Genomic DNA, 19,048 nt, shown 5'->3' with positions numbered 1-19,048 from the left:
AGAAGTCGTTGTCATACGATTACAGACTGAAATGGCAGCTACTCTCAAAATTCAGTGTATCTGGAAGCCATCTACTACATTTAGCCGGCATTCTGCGGAAGCAGATTCACAACCTTATCTGAAGCGTAAAGAGCAAAGGTAGTCTTCAAGGGCTGGCTCCAGCACAGGACAAATCAAACAGTAGCGCAGAGTAAAACAGCTGACACCAAAACTGTCTCTAGAACTTGGTTATTAGGGTTCACTCCTGCCTTTTTTATTTTCTTCTAATACATAACATTACATCTTCAGACTTCCTTTTTAGACCAGTTTTCCTTAATTAAGTCAAAGACATTTTTAGGCCACATAGCTGAAAGAGATACTAAGGGATTATTCAGAAAAGATTAATTTCATGCTCTGGGATGGGAATGCGAAAAATGTACTCACTGTAAAACATGCTTGGAAAACATTCCGGTGAGAGAAAGAGTAAACCATAAACCCTTATTCTCCCCACAGAAAAGTGCTGATTAATGAGATGACTGAAAACAGTAAACATGAAACAAATCTAAAAAGATATAAAGCCCACAAGACTTTGTGAATTAACCTGACACACGTTCTACTTCACCACATGAACACAATACTTTTTGTTGTACATCGCATGTCCTCCTTTCTTGTATACATAATCATAAGTACATATATAGATACTCTCTCTTACGTATCTCAAAACCTTTGGGCTAGGGTTGCCATTGTCTTTTTTCCTGAAAGACGGTGATGCACTCCACAGCGATGCAAGCCGGACCTCCTGCCGGGCTGCCCCAGCTGGGGGACCGCAGGCTGTGTTCACAGGCAGGGAGAGGCGGGCAGGCCGCCCACCCCACTCCCCTGCCGCAAGGCTGGTGCCGGAGGGCCCAGCGGCAGGCTGCCCCCAGGCAGGGCTGGGCTGTGACGCCTCACCGACCTGCCCACAGCTGCGCCCATGTCCCACGGGAGGAACAGGGTGAGCTGCACATGAGGCCCCCTCGGCTGAGCCCTGCCTGCAGCCACCCCTCTGGTACCAACAGCGGCAACCACACAGGACACACAAATGCCGCTGGTACGCAGGCTTCAGCGCTCACATAACCACAGACTGCAAAATGCACTTATCGATAAGGGCACACACAACACCCCGGATCAGGAAGGCTGCCAGAAGGACATGTTCCCCTCCAAAGCGCACACACAGCTGCCTCGGCCCAGCTTACAAGAAGGACCCTTTGGGCAGAAGGGCCCAGCTCAGGAAAACAGGGCCTCGATCCGTGAGGGAGTGAGACCAACCAAATACTGACAATAATTCCTTGCAGTCTCCTCCGCTGCAACTCACTGATCCATTACAAATTTTCAAACAAATAATTAATATTGGAGAAAAAGACTGTGAAGCAATAATCTACGGACACAAACCACATTCCTCATTTCTCTCCCCATTCAGCTCCACAGTAGCACAGTAAACAAGCCGCCTCCTCCTCCTCAACACACTTCAAGTCCTTCTTCCCACACACAGCTGCCACTATCATACATATTTCAAAGCCTCCATCTGGGCTTGACAACTGTACCTTCCTTTCTCCCAGCCAACAGAAATACATGTCCTACTCAAACAGGCATGGATGGTACTGTGCTGTACTGCTTATTTCAGAAAATAAGCTGTTCCGCAAGTAGGTCATGTGGGTGGAAGCCCCCATCCTAACCTATATGTTCACCATATAGGTTAGAGCTACCCTACATTCATTTTTCCCATCTTTCCAGCTAGAAACAGTCTCCAGGCAGCGTGTAAGGACTTGTGGTACTTGTCCAGGCTGCCGAATGCCTCGTGCTTCTGGATAAACATCTACTGCTCACACAGGGATTAACTTCACAGTATACACCCAGCAGGTTCAACATTTCCCAGAAATTCTTCTTTTATCCCGCATGTGCTACACAGTGCGGGTACACCTCCTTCTGTCCAGAAATATGGCAATAAGCCCCACAGCTGCTGCAGACTTTGAGGATGCCCTGACCTCAGCATACACAGAGGCCAGATCTCCAGTCTAGGGCCTCCTCTTTTTTTCCTGAATGCCATCTCTTCCTGCTACAGCTATCCCTCTTGATGTCTCCCTGCTGCAGCAACCGCCCACTCTGCACCCATGGCAGCAGCCTACGTTCTACCATTTAAATAGCTGTGTCTCTTCCTTTCTCCCTCATCAGCAGCCTGGACTCAGCTCACCCTTCCTATACCATCAAACACACCTTCCTACAACCACATGCAAACAAGCACCCTGCCTCTCTCTACCTGTTGCTCTGCAGTATCTGAGGAGGCATGAGGTGAGGACAGTGCCTGTTGCAACCCTGGGAATAGCTGAGGCCAAACGAGGACATGGCTTTTATCTTGCAAAGCAGAAGAAGGTGGGGCCAAAACAAGAGCCAGTGTGGAGCCAGGTTGCTGCTGCTCCACCAAGGGGCAGGACATGCCTTCATTCACACCTGATGGCAATGTCCACACACTTCCCACCTCTTTGCAGATAGCAGTAGCAGCAAGTGAGTCACCAGGTGGGATGGGGCAAACTGGAGGTGCTGCTTGATTATCCAGACAGTGCTGCTTGAGCAGCCAGTCTCAACTCCAGCCCCACCCCACCCTGCAAAAAACCCCAAAGGCTGACTAGGAGTAATCTATCGCAGCGGCTGTCCCACAAATCACCTCCTGGACCACCTGAGATTAATGATGTTTTAACACGTAGATTATACAACTAAGATAATTTCTTAAGGATTTTAATGACTATATGTCCAGCCATTTTTAGTGTCTTGCATGTTGGATTTGGTTTAAATCACACCTCTCTGCAGCAAGATGTTGTGAGGCTAAGTTAGCTAATTTCCTAAGTTCTCTGAAGATCTTGTAATATAAGGTGCAGTGGCACTACAAAGCTATTTACTCTTAGTAAGATGGTTGCTACCAGGATTTATTAATTTAGTCCTAAAGAAAAAACAGAGGATCTCCATCTACAGGTGCATTGCTTCTTTCTTGGAAGATTAAGAACGAAGGAGATAGACGGTACAAAAATAAGTATCCATAAAGAGAATGGACAAGATTGGCTATTTGGAATAGGCACTCTTCAGCTGTTTATAGTATTTACCTATGCCTTCTTTTGGGAGGACCACCAAGCAGGAAAACTGCAAAGCAAACTCCAGGGAAAGATACCTTCTGCCCAGAGCACTCATTCATTACAGGTCCTACGGAAAGAGATGTGGCCTGGATCTTCTGCCACTCTGCAGCCACTACCTGTCTTCCTACTTTAACAGCATTTCCAACAAACTGAGATATGGCCTTAATTTTCCTTAAGCTGATCATACAGGTTTTAAAATTTTTCTTTGATACTTGTCATAGTGCTTTGGAGGTCACCCAGGCATTTTATGCAGACTGCTGGTACACTTAATCATTTCAGTGGCTTCCTGCAGTAAATCAGGAGACATTATATTAATAAAAGATGGGACTGTTCCAGGTCTGATTCATAATGCTGAATACCCATCTATCTACCTGGCTTTAAAAGAGTTCTCTAGAAAGGTCAGTTTTCTCTATGGAATTCTGAATATCAAGGATACATCTTCTCTCACACAAGATATATACACTCGAGGCCAGCACCCTGAAAGGTACAGAAGACACTGGAGTGATTCAGAACAAGGGCTCACAGCTGACTGCACCACAACTCAGCCAAAGGGACCTTGTCCGAAAATACACCGCTGAGATACAGGCACACCACGCAAATAAGCATCTCATAAAACAGGTTTCCCTCCCTCACTGCACTTCTTTGTCTGGCAAACACTGCTTAGTCACATTCATCGAGCACAAGACCCAAGACAGGCAAAACAGCAGGTCTAAGAGGGAAAGATTAACTTTGCTTGTACCATATTATTATTATCTGGTTACTTCTTCAAAATACTTATTAATCCCTGCAATCAGGATGTATCTAATTTTTTTTTTAAAGAGATTAAACACTTATTTTCTGGATTTGACTTGTTAGCACATCCCCTCCTTTCACTTCCATATTTCAAGTTTGCTTTCAGTATCTCACATAGCAAAGGTACAATTCTTATGAAATACAGATAACATTTATGAGTATGTTGCAACTTTCAGTATTATGTTGCTCTCATGACACTAGTCTTACCCTGGCTAAAGGAAAATAAAACAAGTTTTCAATTAATACAGCTGGCAAAATATTTCTGAATAACAATTTCTCACTGCAAAGGCTGATTCCTTAGTAATGTAATTTTGTCTAAGTATCTTAATGAAGACAATGAAGTGTTTTGTTTTTACTGGGTCAGTCCAACTGCACTGAAACCATGAATGTGGAACAAATCCATAATTTCTACACTTACAGTCACACCAGAAGAGACATTTAAAAAAAAAAAAAAAAAAGAAAAAACCCACAACACCACCTTCAATACTTTTGGATTTTATCTTGCAAGGTGCTGAAAACTCTCGTATTTCTAACTCACATGCAGCATGGTGCAGATGCTGAGTATCACCCAGAACCCAGAACTGGAAGTCTGACCTCTACTCCTGTGCAAACTAAGCAGAACAAATGTGAATAACACAGAGAGAACACCTTGCCGTTAGCTGCCAGGAGTAACGCCAAAATACCTCTGTACATCAACACCCTTGCAAGATCCACAGACCTTATGTGACAATTTACAACAAGGCAGTTATGAGCAATGGTTCCAATGACATGCTGCACAGATCAAACCCCATGGCAGGGCCAGACTCCCTGCAAAAAGTGGCATTGAGAACGATGTGCTCCCATCAAAACACCACCCGCAGCCGGCAGCCCACCCCTGTGCTGGCATGGGAAGGCTACCCAGGCAGGCTACAGACCCTAGTGGGGCAGATGTTGAATGCTCCTTCTTCCAGCCACCACTTGACTATTTGGCTGACACATCTTAAAAGACATTCTTGAATCTAAATCATCCAGTCCAGTCAGAATCTTATTTCATAGAATCACAGAATACCAGGTTGGAAGGGGCATCAAGGATCATCTGGTCCAACCTTTCTTAACAAAAGAACAGTCTAAACAAGCTGGCCCAGCACCCTGTCCAACTGAATCTTAAAAGTGTCCAATGTTGGGGAATCCACCACTTCTCTGGGGAGATAATTCCAATGGCTGGTTGTCCTCATCGTGAAAAATTTCCCTCTTGTGCCCAGCTGGAATCTCCCCAGGAGTAACTAGTACCCATTGCCCCTTATATTTTCCATGTGACCCCTTGTAAAAAGGGAGTCCCATCTTCTTTGCAGCCTTACATTTTGGCAACCTGATTTTACACTTCTGTTTCCATGTGTGCCTGCTGGGCACATGCTCAGCCCTGCTCCTGGTTGGGCATGTGGGCAAGGAGCCATGGCAGGCCCATGTCTATCAGTCTACTGTATTTGGCAACCCCTGACAAGAATGACTATGCCTCCACGAGGCTATGAGCAGAAAGTCACCACTGTGAAATTTGTATCTGTTTCCCTACTTCTAAATTTCAACAGGTATGTCTGCATGCACTACCAATCCACCCACACATATATGCTCACATGAAATAAAAGAGACTTTCTTCTATTAACCACAGTAATAGCAGATGAGCTAAGCAATGTTTAAAAACATTTTTTGTTCATCTCACTGTATACAGCAGATTTGAAACCTCACAATGACTATTGTAAGTTTTCTTATTGGGAAATAGAAAAGATAATTTAAATCATTTTAGCATCTCATTTAAAAGATATAAATTACAAAAAAAAAGAAAAAAAAAAGAGGGAAAATGTCTGAATACTGATTGCTGATTCCACACATTATTTTGATTTTTCAACTTAACAACTTCTGTCAAGAACCTACTCCTTAACTGGAAAATTTATCATAAAAATTTAATGGCAGACTAACAAAAAGTGACAAGATTTTAACACCATAATAAACATTAAGATCTTGATCCATTATGCTTCACACTTAGGGGAGTTTTTTCCTGTAACCAGGATGCTTTAAAACCTGCTCAAAACCAGAAAGCAAAGCTAAGAATCTTACGTAACAACATTTCAAAAGTGGTTTCTTTAAGGCTGTCACTACACCAAAATCAAGCTTTTCTGATGGAAGTGACTGATTTTTCATTGGTTTGGGTCTACACAGGGTGCTTTAATAAGACAAGAGAATGACACTGTATTCTCCTGGTCAGGTATTTGAGAAGCACAGGGTGAGGATGCAGAAGACAATGTAAGACAGTGAATGCACTGGGAGAAAAGACAGTCTGTGTGAATGAACGGAGGGAAAAGAGTATAAGGAGTATGAGGGGGATATAAAAAGCTGCACTAGACAGGAAAACACAGAAAAACAGAAAAAAGCTTTGGGAAGAGGACTAGGTGTGCAACTGGAACTGGGGTACAGAGCTGCAAGATCATGGAGACTGTGCTGGTTAAGAAGAGATTACAAGGAATGGGGAAACAGATGTTGCACACGCAGGTTCCTGTAAGTAAAAAAGGGCAGAAAACATAGTGATAGCTAACAGCAGCCTGTAACTGAGGAGTCTGACTACATGATAAGGGGCATGAATGGACCAGGGCAAACTGGGAGCACTTTCATTTACAAACCAGCAGCAGATGAACAGAATCATCCCTTGCACATCCTCAAAGACATTCACATTTTGCCTATATGTTGTATGCCACATTTTAAAATCAAGAAGTTCAGATCCTACTTGCTCAAATCCTTGAAGTAAAAGGAGATCCTTCCACCATTTTCTAAAATACATCTCCATAAAATACAACTCATTAATTTAACTCAGCCTTATAATTAATGGGGAACAAAACATCTTTGAATTAATTTGGCATTTTAGTAGCTTCTGCCCTAAACCATGAGAAAAAGAAAATAAAATTTAGCCTGAAATGCCATTAGACTTAATAGCATACAATATAATATCTGGAAATTCAGAGGTGTTTAGCTTCTGAAATTATACTGGCATTAAGACTATAAGATTTGAATACTAATCTTCTATAAACATATGTTAGAATTAGAAACAATCATTAGCTTCTTAATAAATACAGAAATATACCTTTCTAGCCATGGTAGGTCATGAGACAGCTGACCTGTCTGCTCTCATTAGCTAGAGTTCTTTGACACTCAAAGACTTAACAGTGTCTGGTACCTCGAACCACTGTAATCTTCTAACCATGCTTCATTAATGGGTCACCTAAACTGACTTCAGTAGTAGCACGCCAATTTACTCTTAGGTGTGCACAGCGTATGGAGAGACTACAGAACAGGGGAGCTTTTATGAACAGTTTGATATTTTCAAGTTACGTGCAGCGTAAGTAAATAACTGTTACATCAAACATTCACAAAGGTGCATATCCATCTCCAAACACCCTAAATCCCTTTCAGCCTCCTCAACATCCAGTTTAAAAGTACTACATGGCAGGTCCACAGAGTAGAGGTTTCCTTCACAGCCCACGTGTTCCTAGGACTCACTTCCTTGGACTTACAGGAATGCAGATAACTGTGTCTAACGCACACTCGAATTTGCGGCTCTTGGAACACAGCTATAACAAGTAAACTCAGGTCAAGAAGGTTTTCACAGCATGGAGTTTCGATTTGTTTGTAAGCTTAAGTGAACAGCAAATGGGGACCTTGGCAACTGTCAGTGCATATGGCTTCTAACTAAGCCTCAAGTTTTGCAAGCACCCTCCGCTGAGCAGAAGCGTGCTATGACAAACAAGTTATGCGCAGGGAAGTGGTGCCGTGCCACCAGCGTGGAAGGGGTTTGTGTGTGGAGACTGTGCGGGTGCGTGGGAGGAAGAAATGTGGGCGAGGACAAGGAAGGGGGGAAATCTGAGGGAGCAAATGCACGCTGTTTTAGCCAAGAAACACGAGCCACTCTATATCTCCACCCTTTGTTTTCCCTCCTCATACCTGGCAGACAAATATCTAAATACCAGTTTGTCACAACACAAGGCTGATCAGCATGGTACATTCTCTCACCTACACACCTCGGCTACCAAGTGCTGTCCTCTATTGGATCTTCCTTTGCTTTCCCATCTTCTCTACTTGCATCCTTCAGAGATCTGAGCCTGCGCAAGCACTGGCCATAAACAACTTGCATCTTCTCTAGGGTCAAGGATCCTACTGCAGCCCCGCAGGATCATGCAGAGATGCTAGCCTGAACATTAGCTGTATGAAATGCTCCCACCACTTTGGTCACAAGCTTGTTAAGCACCTCACAGAGAAAGCATCCCTTTTGCATTCATGCATTTTATCAATTTACATAGTAGCATTTAAAGTCAGCAGTTTCTTTTTCTTCCTTTTGCATCTGATCAAGTACATTTAGGAACATATGCCACCTGTGCTCTGCACGTGGAACCCCCACTCCTACTGAATTCTAATAATGCTAGCAATAATAATAATTAATAATTTGTTATCTATGTGCTGCCAGAAGGCTTCAAGACACCTCATAAAATATATGCAAATGGAGAAGGGGGAAGGAAATTTACCCACAGGTACACAAAGAACTAGATTTAAAAAAATATAGACACCACTGTCCAAAACCAAAAATGAGCCAATCCACTCCTAATAGAGTAAAATTGAAATTCTCTGCTAAGTCCCTGCATAACCAACTCAAAGAGCCTGAGGTGTCTAGCAGCATTTGTAAAGGTAAGATTCACCCTATTGTTTCACCTAAACTAAGTCATTCAGAAACCCACCACTCCTTGTTCTTTGCTTTACAAGTTAGCAAGGAATTAGCAAAAGATTTGACATTCTGTGCTTCTGCACATTCTACTCTAGTTTATGTTTACTAGGACACTGAATATTCAAGTTGTAAAAATCCAGCTGTACTAGTTTAAAGCTATACTGTAGACAGTCCTCAAGCACTTTGAAACAACTAACCTGACAGACAACTGCCACAAAAATACCTGAGCTGTGTCAGCTGCACACAGATCTAAGTGGAAATTATTATATAATTGCATCCTTTGGCAAGTATTTGTTTGGAAATCCTACTGCAAACAGGATGCTTGCAAGGGCAGTGGCAAGACAAGATGTTCAGGGAATGCAACTAGAGGCATTCAAATGTTGATTTCAAACTCTCCAGGGAAAAATCTCACTAACTTACCTAAATTGCCAGGAACCTCCATATGAATGAAAATCAGGTTCTGATTTTCTCCTAGCATTTCACATGAGCTTAACCTGCTTCCAGCCAACAGAATCTCTAAGTTTTGAAGAATATTGCAAAAAACCCCAACAAGCAACACCAACTATATGCCAAGAGAGTGCAAAATATCCCGAGGTAACTGGCAAAATGCTGACGAAAATCCTCTAAATGTTTAACCACAGTTCTAATTGGGAGGGGGACTTGTTTTTAAGTCTTACCAAAACATGTTCATAAATTTTAATTTACTTTAGTTTCTTCTCCTCCAAAAAGGCTATAAGTAAGTTTTACTTCATCTTCCAAGTGATTTTTTCTTCAGACTCCAGTTAACTTTTCCGTCCACTGAAGTTAAGTACAGCTTTTTCAGTGGTAGCAAATTTAACTATGTCAAGTTCAAAAAATCTTGCATCATACACAGTAATAGGCTGTAAAGCTTTGAAGACTAATAACAAATTCAGAGCTTTGGAAAATATGGCATGGGGAAAATGTAGTTATTCAAATAAACGCAGGCAAATAAGGCAAAATTTGAAAAAGCTTTCATTAGAAGGAAGAAAGATTTTCATATTCACCCATTCAAAGAGTGAACAAGGAGTCTGTGCTTCACTTTGGTCTCCAAAATAAGCCGAGGTGTTGTTAATTTTGTTTCTACCTCATATACCATATATATACCTGGACATGCAAGGTGAGAAGACCAGGCCTCAGATTCAGATACTTAAAAGAAAAAAACCTACATTGAGAGGAATTTGATGTGTTTCATGTGTGTACTGTGAGCAATCGCATCGCTTTTTAATCAAATATAGAAATGTCCAATGGAAACTTATTACACACGTATTTGTTTCACTCTGTAATTCTGCAGAAAGCATACAAACCTGTCACTGGTGTTGATCTTTTTAATATTTACTGACTGGAGTTGCCTTAGGAATTAAAACTCCAAATGACAAGAAATTCTCCACCCATGCTGAGCTCCTCCCATCATCAGAGTCTATATTAAAGTAGTGCAATTAGAAAAATGTTTTATAAATATTGCATTAGGATAGATAGACATTGATGACTCCAATTATTAAATACATAAAGAAAAGACAGCATGTAATGGAAGGAATTGGAGATTTTTTTCTTTTATTGTTTTGTTCAGGTAAATACACATTCAGCACAAGACCTTGTAATGAATCTACATTATATCATTTTAATACACTGCATAATTGCCTATTTTTTCACCTTTGTTCTACTACATTTTATTGTGATTTTACTTTGTTCAAATCTGCAAACTTCTGTGCAATGTCAAGGTTTTTAATTTCATAAAGTTTTTTTTCTATTTATAGGTTTAAATAACTTCGTATTTTGTTGTACAGTGGCATAGTGGCACATTGGAATTTTCTTTCATGCCCATAATAAAATATCTTTATCATGTGACTATTTCCTCATTTTAAGACAGACTGATCAAGTTTCTTTTTTTTTTCAGCCTAAGGACAACACAATTAACTACTCACCTGGACTTCTACCCTGCAAGTCTTTGTACATCCTCGGGTTGATGTAACTGCACCGATTCAAGTGGGATTTGATTTTTATTAAAACACTAAGTTGTAATTTTCTATGTTATTATGTAAGAATATTATTTGATAGGTTACTACAACTTAAGAAGGTTGATCTCTCAAAATGTATTTCTTGAATAAGCCCATATGGCCTCATTAACACAAGTTTACCTGTAGGGTCAAAAATACATCAGTTAAATAGTTTGTTATATGTTTATATTCACAACAAATTAGGACAGCTCAGAACCCCAACTTTGACTTCAACATAGAACACTAACATAGAACATCAGATGTGTCGTCCTTGTTTAAACTCATTGTTTAAAATATGTAACAATTTTGCCATATGGAGGCATATAAGATTATCCGAGTTATCCTTACCACTATAATAAAATTGTAAAGAAAATCATTCAACTGTAATACAACGTAAATATGATTTTTTTCAAAGGGGAACAAAAGGAAAACTAAACCAACTTCTTGAAGTTGTCATCATTTAAACTCCTGGCAAAACTCTACAGAATTTACACTTGTTTAAAATATAGCACTGTTACCTATCACTTACATACTCTGAGTTATAAAATAATATCACTGACATTAGTTAAATCTATCATCGTAGTAAGTGATCCCAATTTGTCCTCTCTTCAACTCTCCTCTTTCCCCTGCCAACCCTACTGCCAACACAAATATTTCAAGGCAGCCATAAATTTCCTAATAATTCCCAAATTAAACGTTCAACATATTTAAGTCCAATTGTAAAATAAATACATGTTAATGCAATGTGAAAACAGAACTCTTCAAATTCCACTCAATTTGTAATAGCACTACCAAAACACATGGAAAACATGGGTCTACAAATTACAAATGGTGGTACTATTATATTTTTATTATTGCATCAACAGCACTATACATAATTGTTTCTCTGACATGTTTATAGCCCGAGAGGGAAAAAGAAAGCTCTAAAACACGCACTTATTAAAAGGTTCCCATACGTATATCGTTGCCTTCTCTCTCAATTACATTAAGCACCATTAAGAAACATCACCTTGTTATTCCTCGAAACAGTAATCCCTTACTTTCTCTGGAAACTGATCAACACTCTGCTGACTGTATACTCTTTTATAATAAGAACATCGAGATATGTAGACATGGTGATGAATTTCCTCTGGGAATAATACATAATAATATTTCACACTTCTGTAATCTTTTCACCCAAAAGCCATAAAACACCTTAACACTAGGGTAACTTTACAGATAATGAAAGAAAGCAGAAGATGAAATTCATTTTACTAAAGGAAATCCTGGAAAAGAGTCATAGTTACATTGCAGAGAGTGTGGAATGTGTTTTCACTTTTGTCTTCTGTGTTGTGGTGAGTTTAACCCGTACAGTTAGCAATGAAAGTTGCTCAACTTCCAATACCCCAGCCATGGCGTAGTTTATGATTCTGTAATTCTGAATCTTCTGGCCTCTGACATTTGCTAGTCATCTGATTTCCTATCAGCATGACTAAATATGAATTGAGCACAAATCACCTAAAATTTTTAGCTGTGCTTTGTTAAGCTGCTCTTTGTTTTTGTTGTCTAGTAACTGCATCTAATATAATTCAATAACTAATTAAATACACTAAATAACTAAATGACAAATCACCAACTTTAGTTTCTATTCCTATTGCTAACATGCCTCTCTGAAATTTTCCAAAGATAAGAAACAAACTAAGTTCTGATGACTTATTTAAACTTAAGTGAAACATAAAGGCATTTTCTGCAAAACAAAGACAACATGTACTAGCAAAAAATGTGCTGCGAACAGAGCTTATACCTGGTTTTTGTAGAACTCAATCTGCCAGACAACATGTAAAAGTTCATACACAGACATCCTGCTATTTCTTTCAAAGCTATAAAAAAAATATAAGGCCAGGCAGATTTATATATGAGCTAAATGAATTCCTCTCTAACTTTGGCTGCCCTGAATCAAGTAATATGAATACCGACATTAACATTCTGTTATTCAAAATAGGACCATTAATAATAACCATAAAACATAACACTTAAGACTGCTTCCAAAAATCTACTCTTGCTTTTTGTCTCTATAACTACCCTGTTCAGCCTGTGAGAGACCATAAGATTAAAAAAACAACACTCACAGTATTTTGTTAATGCCTGCATATGTATATGCAATAGTATCTTGTTTTACACTAGCTTATTTGAGGAATAAGGTTTTCACAGAAACCAGACAATGAAAATTAGAAGCTATTTAGACCAGTGCACTACTTACTAAGGACATAGACACTTATTTTAACTCTAAGCTACTTTTCATCTAGGTATCACACACACCCAAGCACAAAAAGTAGAACTGGTGGTCATTCAGCACCCACAGGCTCTACTTTATTCCAGAAAACAAATTCAATTTAATTTTGCCTCCTTTCACAACAGTAAGAGAACCAAGAGAAACTAAAGAACAAAACCCCTGCAACGGCAAGGATCCTGCCATTTTAGACAAGTTCGTGCAACAGATCCTTCAACAAATGTGTATCTATACTGGGAGGTGTGGGATTGCAGTGTATGCAGAATGACCTAGTTATCTTCAATTCAGGTACTATTATCATTAATTCAGCTACTTCAAGTACTTAAAGAACTGCACAAAGGGTGGTACAAGGAGGGAAAATTTCTGAGAGACTTACATAGCTGACAAACTTGTTGCACAGAATCATTTTGTACTGGCATCATTTCACCCTAACTTTCAACTATGAGGCTCAACAATTAATTTATGGGTTGTGAACATAACACACTTCTGTATTGTATATTGTGGACGTACAGGTTACAGTCCTGTGTGTCCACTACTAAAGCACAAAATGGTGAATCTAACAAAGGCAGCTATACAAGAAACTTTAAGGACATCTCTTGAAATATCCTATCTGAATCCAGTTCTTTGCCTTTTTCACAGGAACTAACTTCGGGTCTTGGTTTGTGTTGTGAGGCTAAATGAAATCAACATCATGTAGTTTTGAACTTGCCTCACTGTTCAATTAAAAAATTTGATCTGCTGGGCCCACTGACTGATCTGGGCAGTAACTCTTTGCCTCTTCGTAGCTCAGTCTCCCACGCCACAAATGACAAAAAGGACACTGCTCTCTTTTCTGAAGTGCTTTGGAATCCACAGGTACTAGGCAGATATCCTCACCATCTTTTGAATAAGCAGGATAAGTATCCACCACCTCTACATACCAGAGGGAAAGTCTGAAGTGGAGAAATGATTGCTACAAGCAACAGTGAGGAGCCTCACTAGTGTAATGGAAAAAGATACTGTCAGTACCTTGCTTCATAAACCAGAAGAATATTCCATTGACATGGGTGTTTTAGGGAATGTTGCCACCACATTTGCAGCTGCAAAAAACCCCAGTCATCAGAATGGCAGTAGTTAAAAGGAGTCATCGGTTGCGCTTATTTTCTTTCTTAACTCAAGGACAGGAGAGACTAAGCACGAATATTGTCATTTGAGAAAATCCTTAGGTATAAACATCAGAAATATTATGAATGGACAGGAAAATGACAGTTCTTAGCTTTGTGTTAAACAACTTCCTCTTAATGCTCAACTTCTGCAGCGTGAGGGCTCTATGTCTACTGTTCAGATTAATGCATACATTTAGAATACTTTACCGTAGAGTCCAAAGTACGTGGTTTGCATAATTCAATTCAAAACTACATTACCTGCAGATAACTGTAAATCATTTCACACAGCACCACTGCAAAGCCAGCTACCTAAATCTCCAAGACATTTATTGATGGCATGACTGGAAAGGAATGCCCTTTACAAATGGACAGATGCAAAAAAATCAAAATCACTTTTCTGATTCAAGTCATAACTCACTTTTCTTAAAAACTGGCAGCAGAAATAACTTCTACGTGCTTCTGTGATGTCAAAGATGAAATCTCTGCTTGTGGAGGTACAATCTGTAGCAAGAACACACGTCTGCCAAGACTCTGGCATTGATGATATTTTGTCTAGACAGCCTTTGAATGTGACTGACACAGGAACACTGCACATGGTTGAGGAAACTGAAACTTACGCAAGAGCTTTTCAAGACTTAGTCAACATACAGTATTTTGGAAATGTGCCAAACATCCTCCAACCACACCTTGTGGTATCCTCCTCAGGAATCTAACGGTTTTTGTTTCTTCAGGTCTCCCAGCTGTCCCCAGAGTTAGAAAGATGGATCTGCTTAGATAAGATATTGCTAGAGACATTTGGACTTAAGTAAATATTGTCGACAAGGGGAGAGGTCTATGTACTGGCTAGTCACTGAGGCATTCAAGTGGCTGAATTGCGTGTTATTTGGAAGCATTGAAGACTACAAGGAATTGCTAACCTTTTCTCAACTATTGGACTTGACTGAGAAACACATGACAACTATTAGCTAAAGGACAGAAACGACTAGCCGCAGTTGATAATTCTTCTAGACATTTTAGAAAGCACAACATATTTACCTTGACCTTTTGGGCCATGACAGAAGTAGCCTGAACCATGTGCATGCTTTGATGGGAGAGTCCACGTGAACTTGCCACAGACAGCACGCTGTAATTTGGGGGAAATGATGAGTATCATGTACTGTCAAATGTTATTTTCACTGTATGACAGTATTAGTTCACTTAATCCTCAAGAAACTGTTAGGGCTAGGAGAATAGACAAAAAGGGGAAGGAGACTCAAAGGCAAAATCCTTGGCTTTTAGCTTTAGTTGGTTTACTTCTAATTCAACTGGCACTAAAGTCAACAGCTCCCCATTAACTTCCTGAGACTTAACGCTAACTTCTATCAGTTAATATTACTGACAGTACAGTTCAGCAGCCCAAAAGGAAGAAAAAACAAAAAAAATTCTAGTGTGTCTTCCGGAAAACATGAGGCCTTAAGATGCCCATTTACAATCGCAGTAAAAGCACTAGGTATGGCCATGGATCCTCAGAGACCCAGTAAATTTTTGACATCCAACACAAAAATTATACCAGCTAAATGCAAAATACGGCAAGTGGTGCTTCTCTCCAAATGAAATACGGACCTCAGTGAACCTTAGCTTAATCTTGATCCTGAAATACGCACACCTGATCTACCAGGTTAACAGTGTTTGAGTTTCGTCTCCAAACTCACAAACTCAACCTACTGACTGCATATGAAGTGCGCAGGCAGTAGCAGCCATACTTGTGAATCTACAGCGAGGTTCTGAGAGAGGTCTTTTCACCAGCAAGCACTGAAATACGTGCGTTTTGGGGGTTTTCCGTAACTCAGCAGAAACTGCAAAATTTCTCACCTATTTACACTGTGGATCCAAAGGAAAAAAGAAAAAAAACAACAACAACAACAAAAAACAAAAACAGAAACTATTTTGATCTAGGTACTAGGTGTAAGTTTGCTATCACATTTCTGAATGAAAACCCAAGTTTCTCGTCCCATCCCCGCTCTCCTCCCACCTGCAGTAGGGAAACACTGCTGTGCAGGCAGCGAGGCAGGGAAGCTCAGAGCACAAACAGCCCCCGGCCAGCACCTGGTGTTTTCTAGCAGGCCTGCATACTCGTGACTGTTCCTAGCTCTGGGCCCTTATAAAGAAAAGTTTCACAAGCTCTTTTATGGATTTGCAATCAAAACTAGCTGGATCCGGCAAGGTTTTTTTGTGTCACTCTCACGCACTTTCACCAGCCGGGGCTGGATTCCTCGGACAGGCCAAAGGGAGCAAGACGTTTTCTGTTTCGACAGCACACAGGAGCCCAACGCTGGGACCGGCCGGTTCTCGTGTTTACTGGCAGCCATTTACACAGGCGAAAGGCAGCATCGCCACTGAGGAGGCGTCAGACGCACCATCCCCACGGCCGCTCACAGGCCGCAGCCCTTCGGCTTTGTCCGTGTCTTTCTCCGTTCGAACCGCCCGGCTCCGCTGCCGCGGGGTCCGGCTGGCCCCCCTCACGGCCGGCCCCGGCGTCACAACATGTCGCCGTCCCCGCCTTAAGGTCACCTCATGGCCGCGGGGCCGCGGCCCTTCCACGGGCAGCCTGAGGGAGGGGGCAGGGCCACGGGCGCCGGGGGCACTTACCAGGTCTATGAAGGTCAGAAATTTCCAGCTGCCTCCATAGGTCTGATGCGCGGGCATGTCAATGGCCTTGTAATTGCACAGGATGGAGCAATAGGACAGGAGGATGGCGGCGCGCAGCACCTGGCAGGGTACCAGCGCCATGGTGCACGCTGCGCCGGGGCGGCCTCGGCGGCGGCGGCGGGCGGCGGGCCAGCGGGGGGTGCACTTCCGTGTCTGTGTGTCTGTGTGTCTGTGTGTGTGCGTGTGTGTCTGTGTGTGTGCGTGTGTGTGCGCGCGCGCCCGTGCGGGCGGGACTCCGAGCGCCCCCGCGCCGCGTTCGGCCCGGCCGGGGCGGGGCGGAGCGGCCGCGCTGTGCGGCAGCGGCGCGGGGCAGGTGGGGTTGGAGGGGTTGGGGGGTGGCGGCGGCGCTGCTGGCGGCAACGTGACCGGCGGGCTCGGCGCGGCCCTGAGCCGCAGCTCCGCGGGCAGGGCGGGCGGGAAGAGGCCGTGCCGTTCCCCAGGGAGCGGAGGGACATGCCCTCCCGCTACCATCGCTCCGGCGGCGGCGGTGGGTGCCCGGGCGCTGCTGGGTGCGGGGCCGGGGCCGGGGCTGCGGCGGCGCGGCCCAGCCCCAGAGCCCGCGTCCGCCACGGCTGCTGCCCTGGGTACGGCGCGTGAGCGCGGGCAGTAAGTTATTTGCAGAGCCTGGTTGCCCGCGTTTCCAAGCAAAAGCAATACGCTGCGCCAGCAGTCACGTGCTTTAAACAGTGTACTGGCAAACGCTGCCGCGCATCTGCCTCCGCGGCACCTCCCCGGAGCACCGGCCGGGCGTACCGAGGGCCGGCGGGCGCAGGGCCCGGCCGCCGCTGCTGGTGCCGCCGCCGCGCCGCCAGCTGACCGCGCCGGGGCCAATGGGCTGCGGGAGCGCGGCGGCGGCTGCAGCAGGTGTCAGCGGCCCGCGGGGCCGCGTGGGGCCGGGCGCGCCGGGAGGGGTCGCCGGGCGGAAGGGCCTCTGGCCGGGCGCTGAGGGCTGTGCTGGCGCTGCTCGGGTGCCGCACGGCGTCCGTACAGCTGTCCCGGCGCCGGGAGCAGTTGTCCTTCCATGGGTGTCTCTGGGGCACAGTCTCGTCCTCGCTGTTGGCATTGGTTGTGCACGCACACAACTGCTAGGCGTGAGCCACGAAGATGATTAAGGGAGAGGAGCATCTCCCTTCTGAGGAAAGGCTGAGGGAGCTGGGGCTCTTTAGCTTGGAGAAGAGGAGACTGAGGGGTGACCTCGTTAATGTTTATAAATATGTAAAGGGTGGGTGTCACGAGGACGGAGCCAGGCTCTTCTCGGTGACATCCAATGGTAAGACAAGGGGTAATGGGTACAAACTGCAACACAGGAGATTCCACTTAAATATAAGAAACTTCTTCACAGTGAGGGTGCCAGAGCACTGGAACAGGCTGCCCAGGGAGGTTGTGGAGTCTCCTTCTCTGGAGACATTCAAAACCCGCCTGGACGCCTTCCTGTGTAACCTCATCTGGGTGTTCCTGCCCTGGCAGGGGGATTGGACTAGATGATCTTTTGAGGTCCCTTCCAATCCCTAACATTCTGTGATTCTGCGTGAAGTGCACTTTGCAACACCTGTGACCGCTGGGGAACCGGGAAACCTCATCACCCCTGAATTAAAACGTCGACTTGAGTATCAGCATTATAAGGATACTTAGTGCTGCACCTGATGGCGGCAACACAGTGTTTCTGGTTGTAACTAACTAGTTGCTAATAGCATCCCAGGGACCAGAAGGTCATCTTGAAGGTTCATGCGCTGATGAGTGGTGGCTTCCTGCTTTCTGAGGGGGCACAAGGTATAGTGGATAGCAGAAGCAACCGGTCTTGATGGTAGAGACTTGGATCTCCACGCTAGCACTGGTGTGATCTAAGGGAACAGCATTTATACCAACCTTTGTTTTAAAGGCACTGAATGACCCTTTCTGTCAGCAGAGGTTTGATCACCAAAGTGGATCCTTGGAGCAACTGAGGGGTCTTGTGCTTGGATTTCTACTCCCTGAAAAGGAAAAGATCTTGAAAGTGCTTGATTGCAGGGTAAATATTAAATTTCTCCACCCTCTGGAAAAGTTATTTTAAAGAGAAAAAAAAACCTACCAGCAGAGATGTCTGGGCTTGGATGAACACAATAAACGCCATCTCCCTACATCTGTCTTCTGAAATAAATATTTGAATAGTAAGGTGCTTCATCATAGCTATGCTACTGGAAGGCAAAAAGAACCAGTGGCCATGCAATGTGTTCCCTACTTCTAGTCCATAACATAGAGTCAAAGCCTCTTAATCT

General features: G+C 43.2%; 1 protein-coding gene across 3 annotated transcripts in view; it reads right to left on the bottom strand.

Annotated features, from left to right (window-relative positions):
* AIG1 (androgen induced 1) overlaps positions 1-17,059 on the bottom strand; it is a 121,538-nt gene extending 104,479 nt beyond the window's left edge. For all 3 annotated transcript variants that reach the window (XM_065632149.1, XM_065632150.1, XM_065632151.1), the window contains exon 1: positions 16,734-17,059. In XM_065632149.1, coding sequence (XP_065488221.1) covers positions 16,734-16,874 — 141 coding nt within the window. In that variant the 5' untranslated portion in view covers positions 16,875-17,059. The remainder of the gene's footprint in view (positions 1-16,733) is intronic.
* Between the last annotated feature and the right edge of the window lie 1,989 nt (positions 17,060-19,048).

The sequence above is a fragment of the Caloenas nicobarica genome, chromosome 3 (genome assembly GCF_036013445.1).
Source record: "Caloenas nicobarica isolate bCalNic1 chromosome 3, bCalNic1.hap1, whole genome shotgun sequence".
Taxonomy (NCBI): domain Eukaryota; kingdom Metazoa; phylum Chordata; class Aves; order Columbiformes; family Columbidae; genus Caloenas; species Caloenas nicobarica.
Note: the sequence above shows the minus strand (reverse complement) of the source record. Positions and strands in the feature narration are given on the sequence as shown.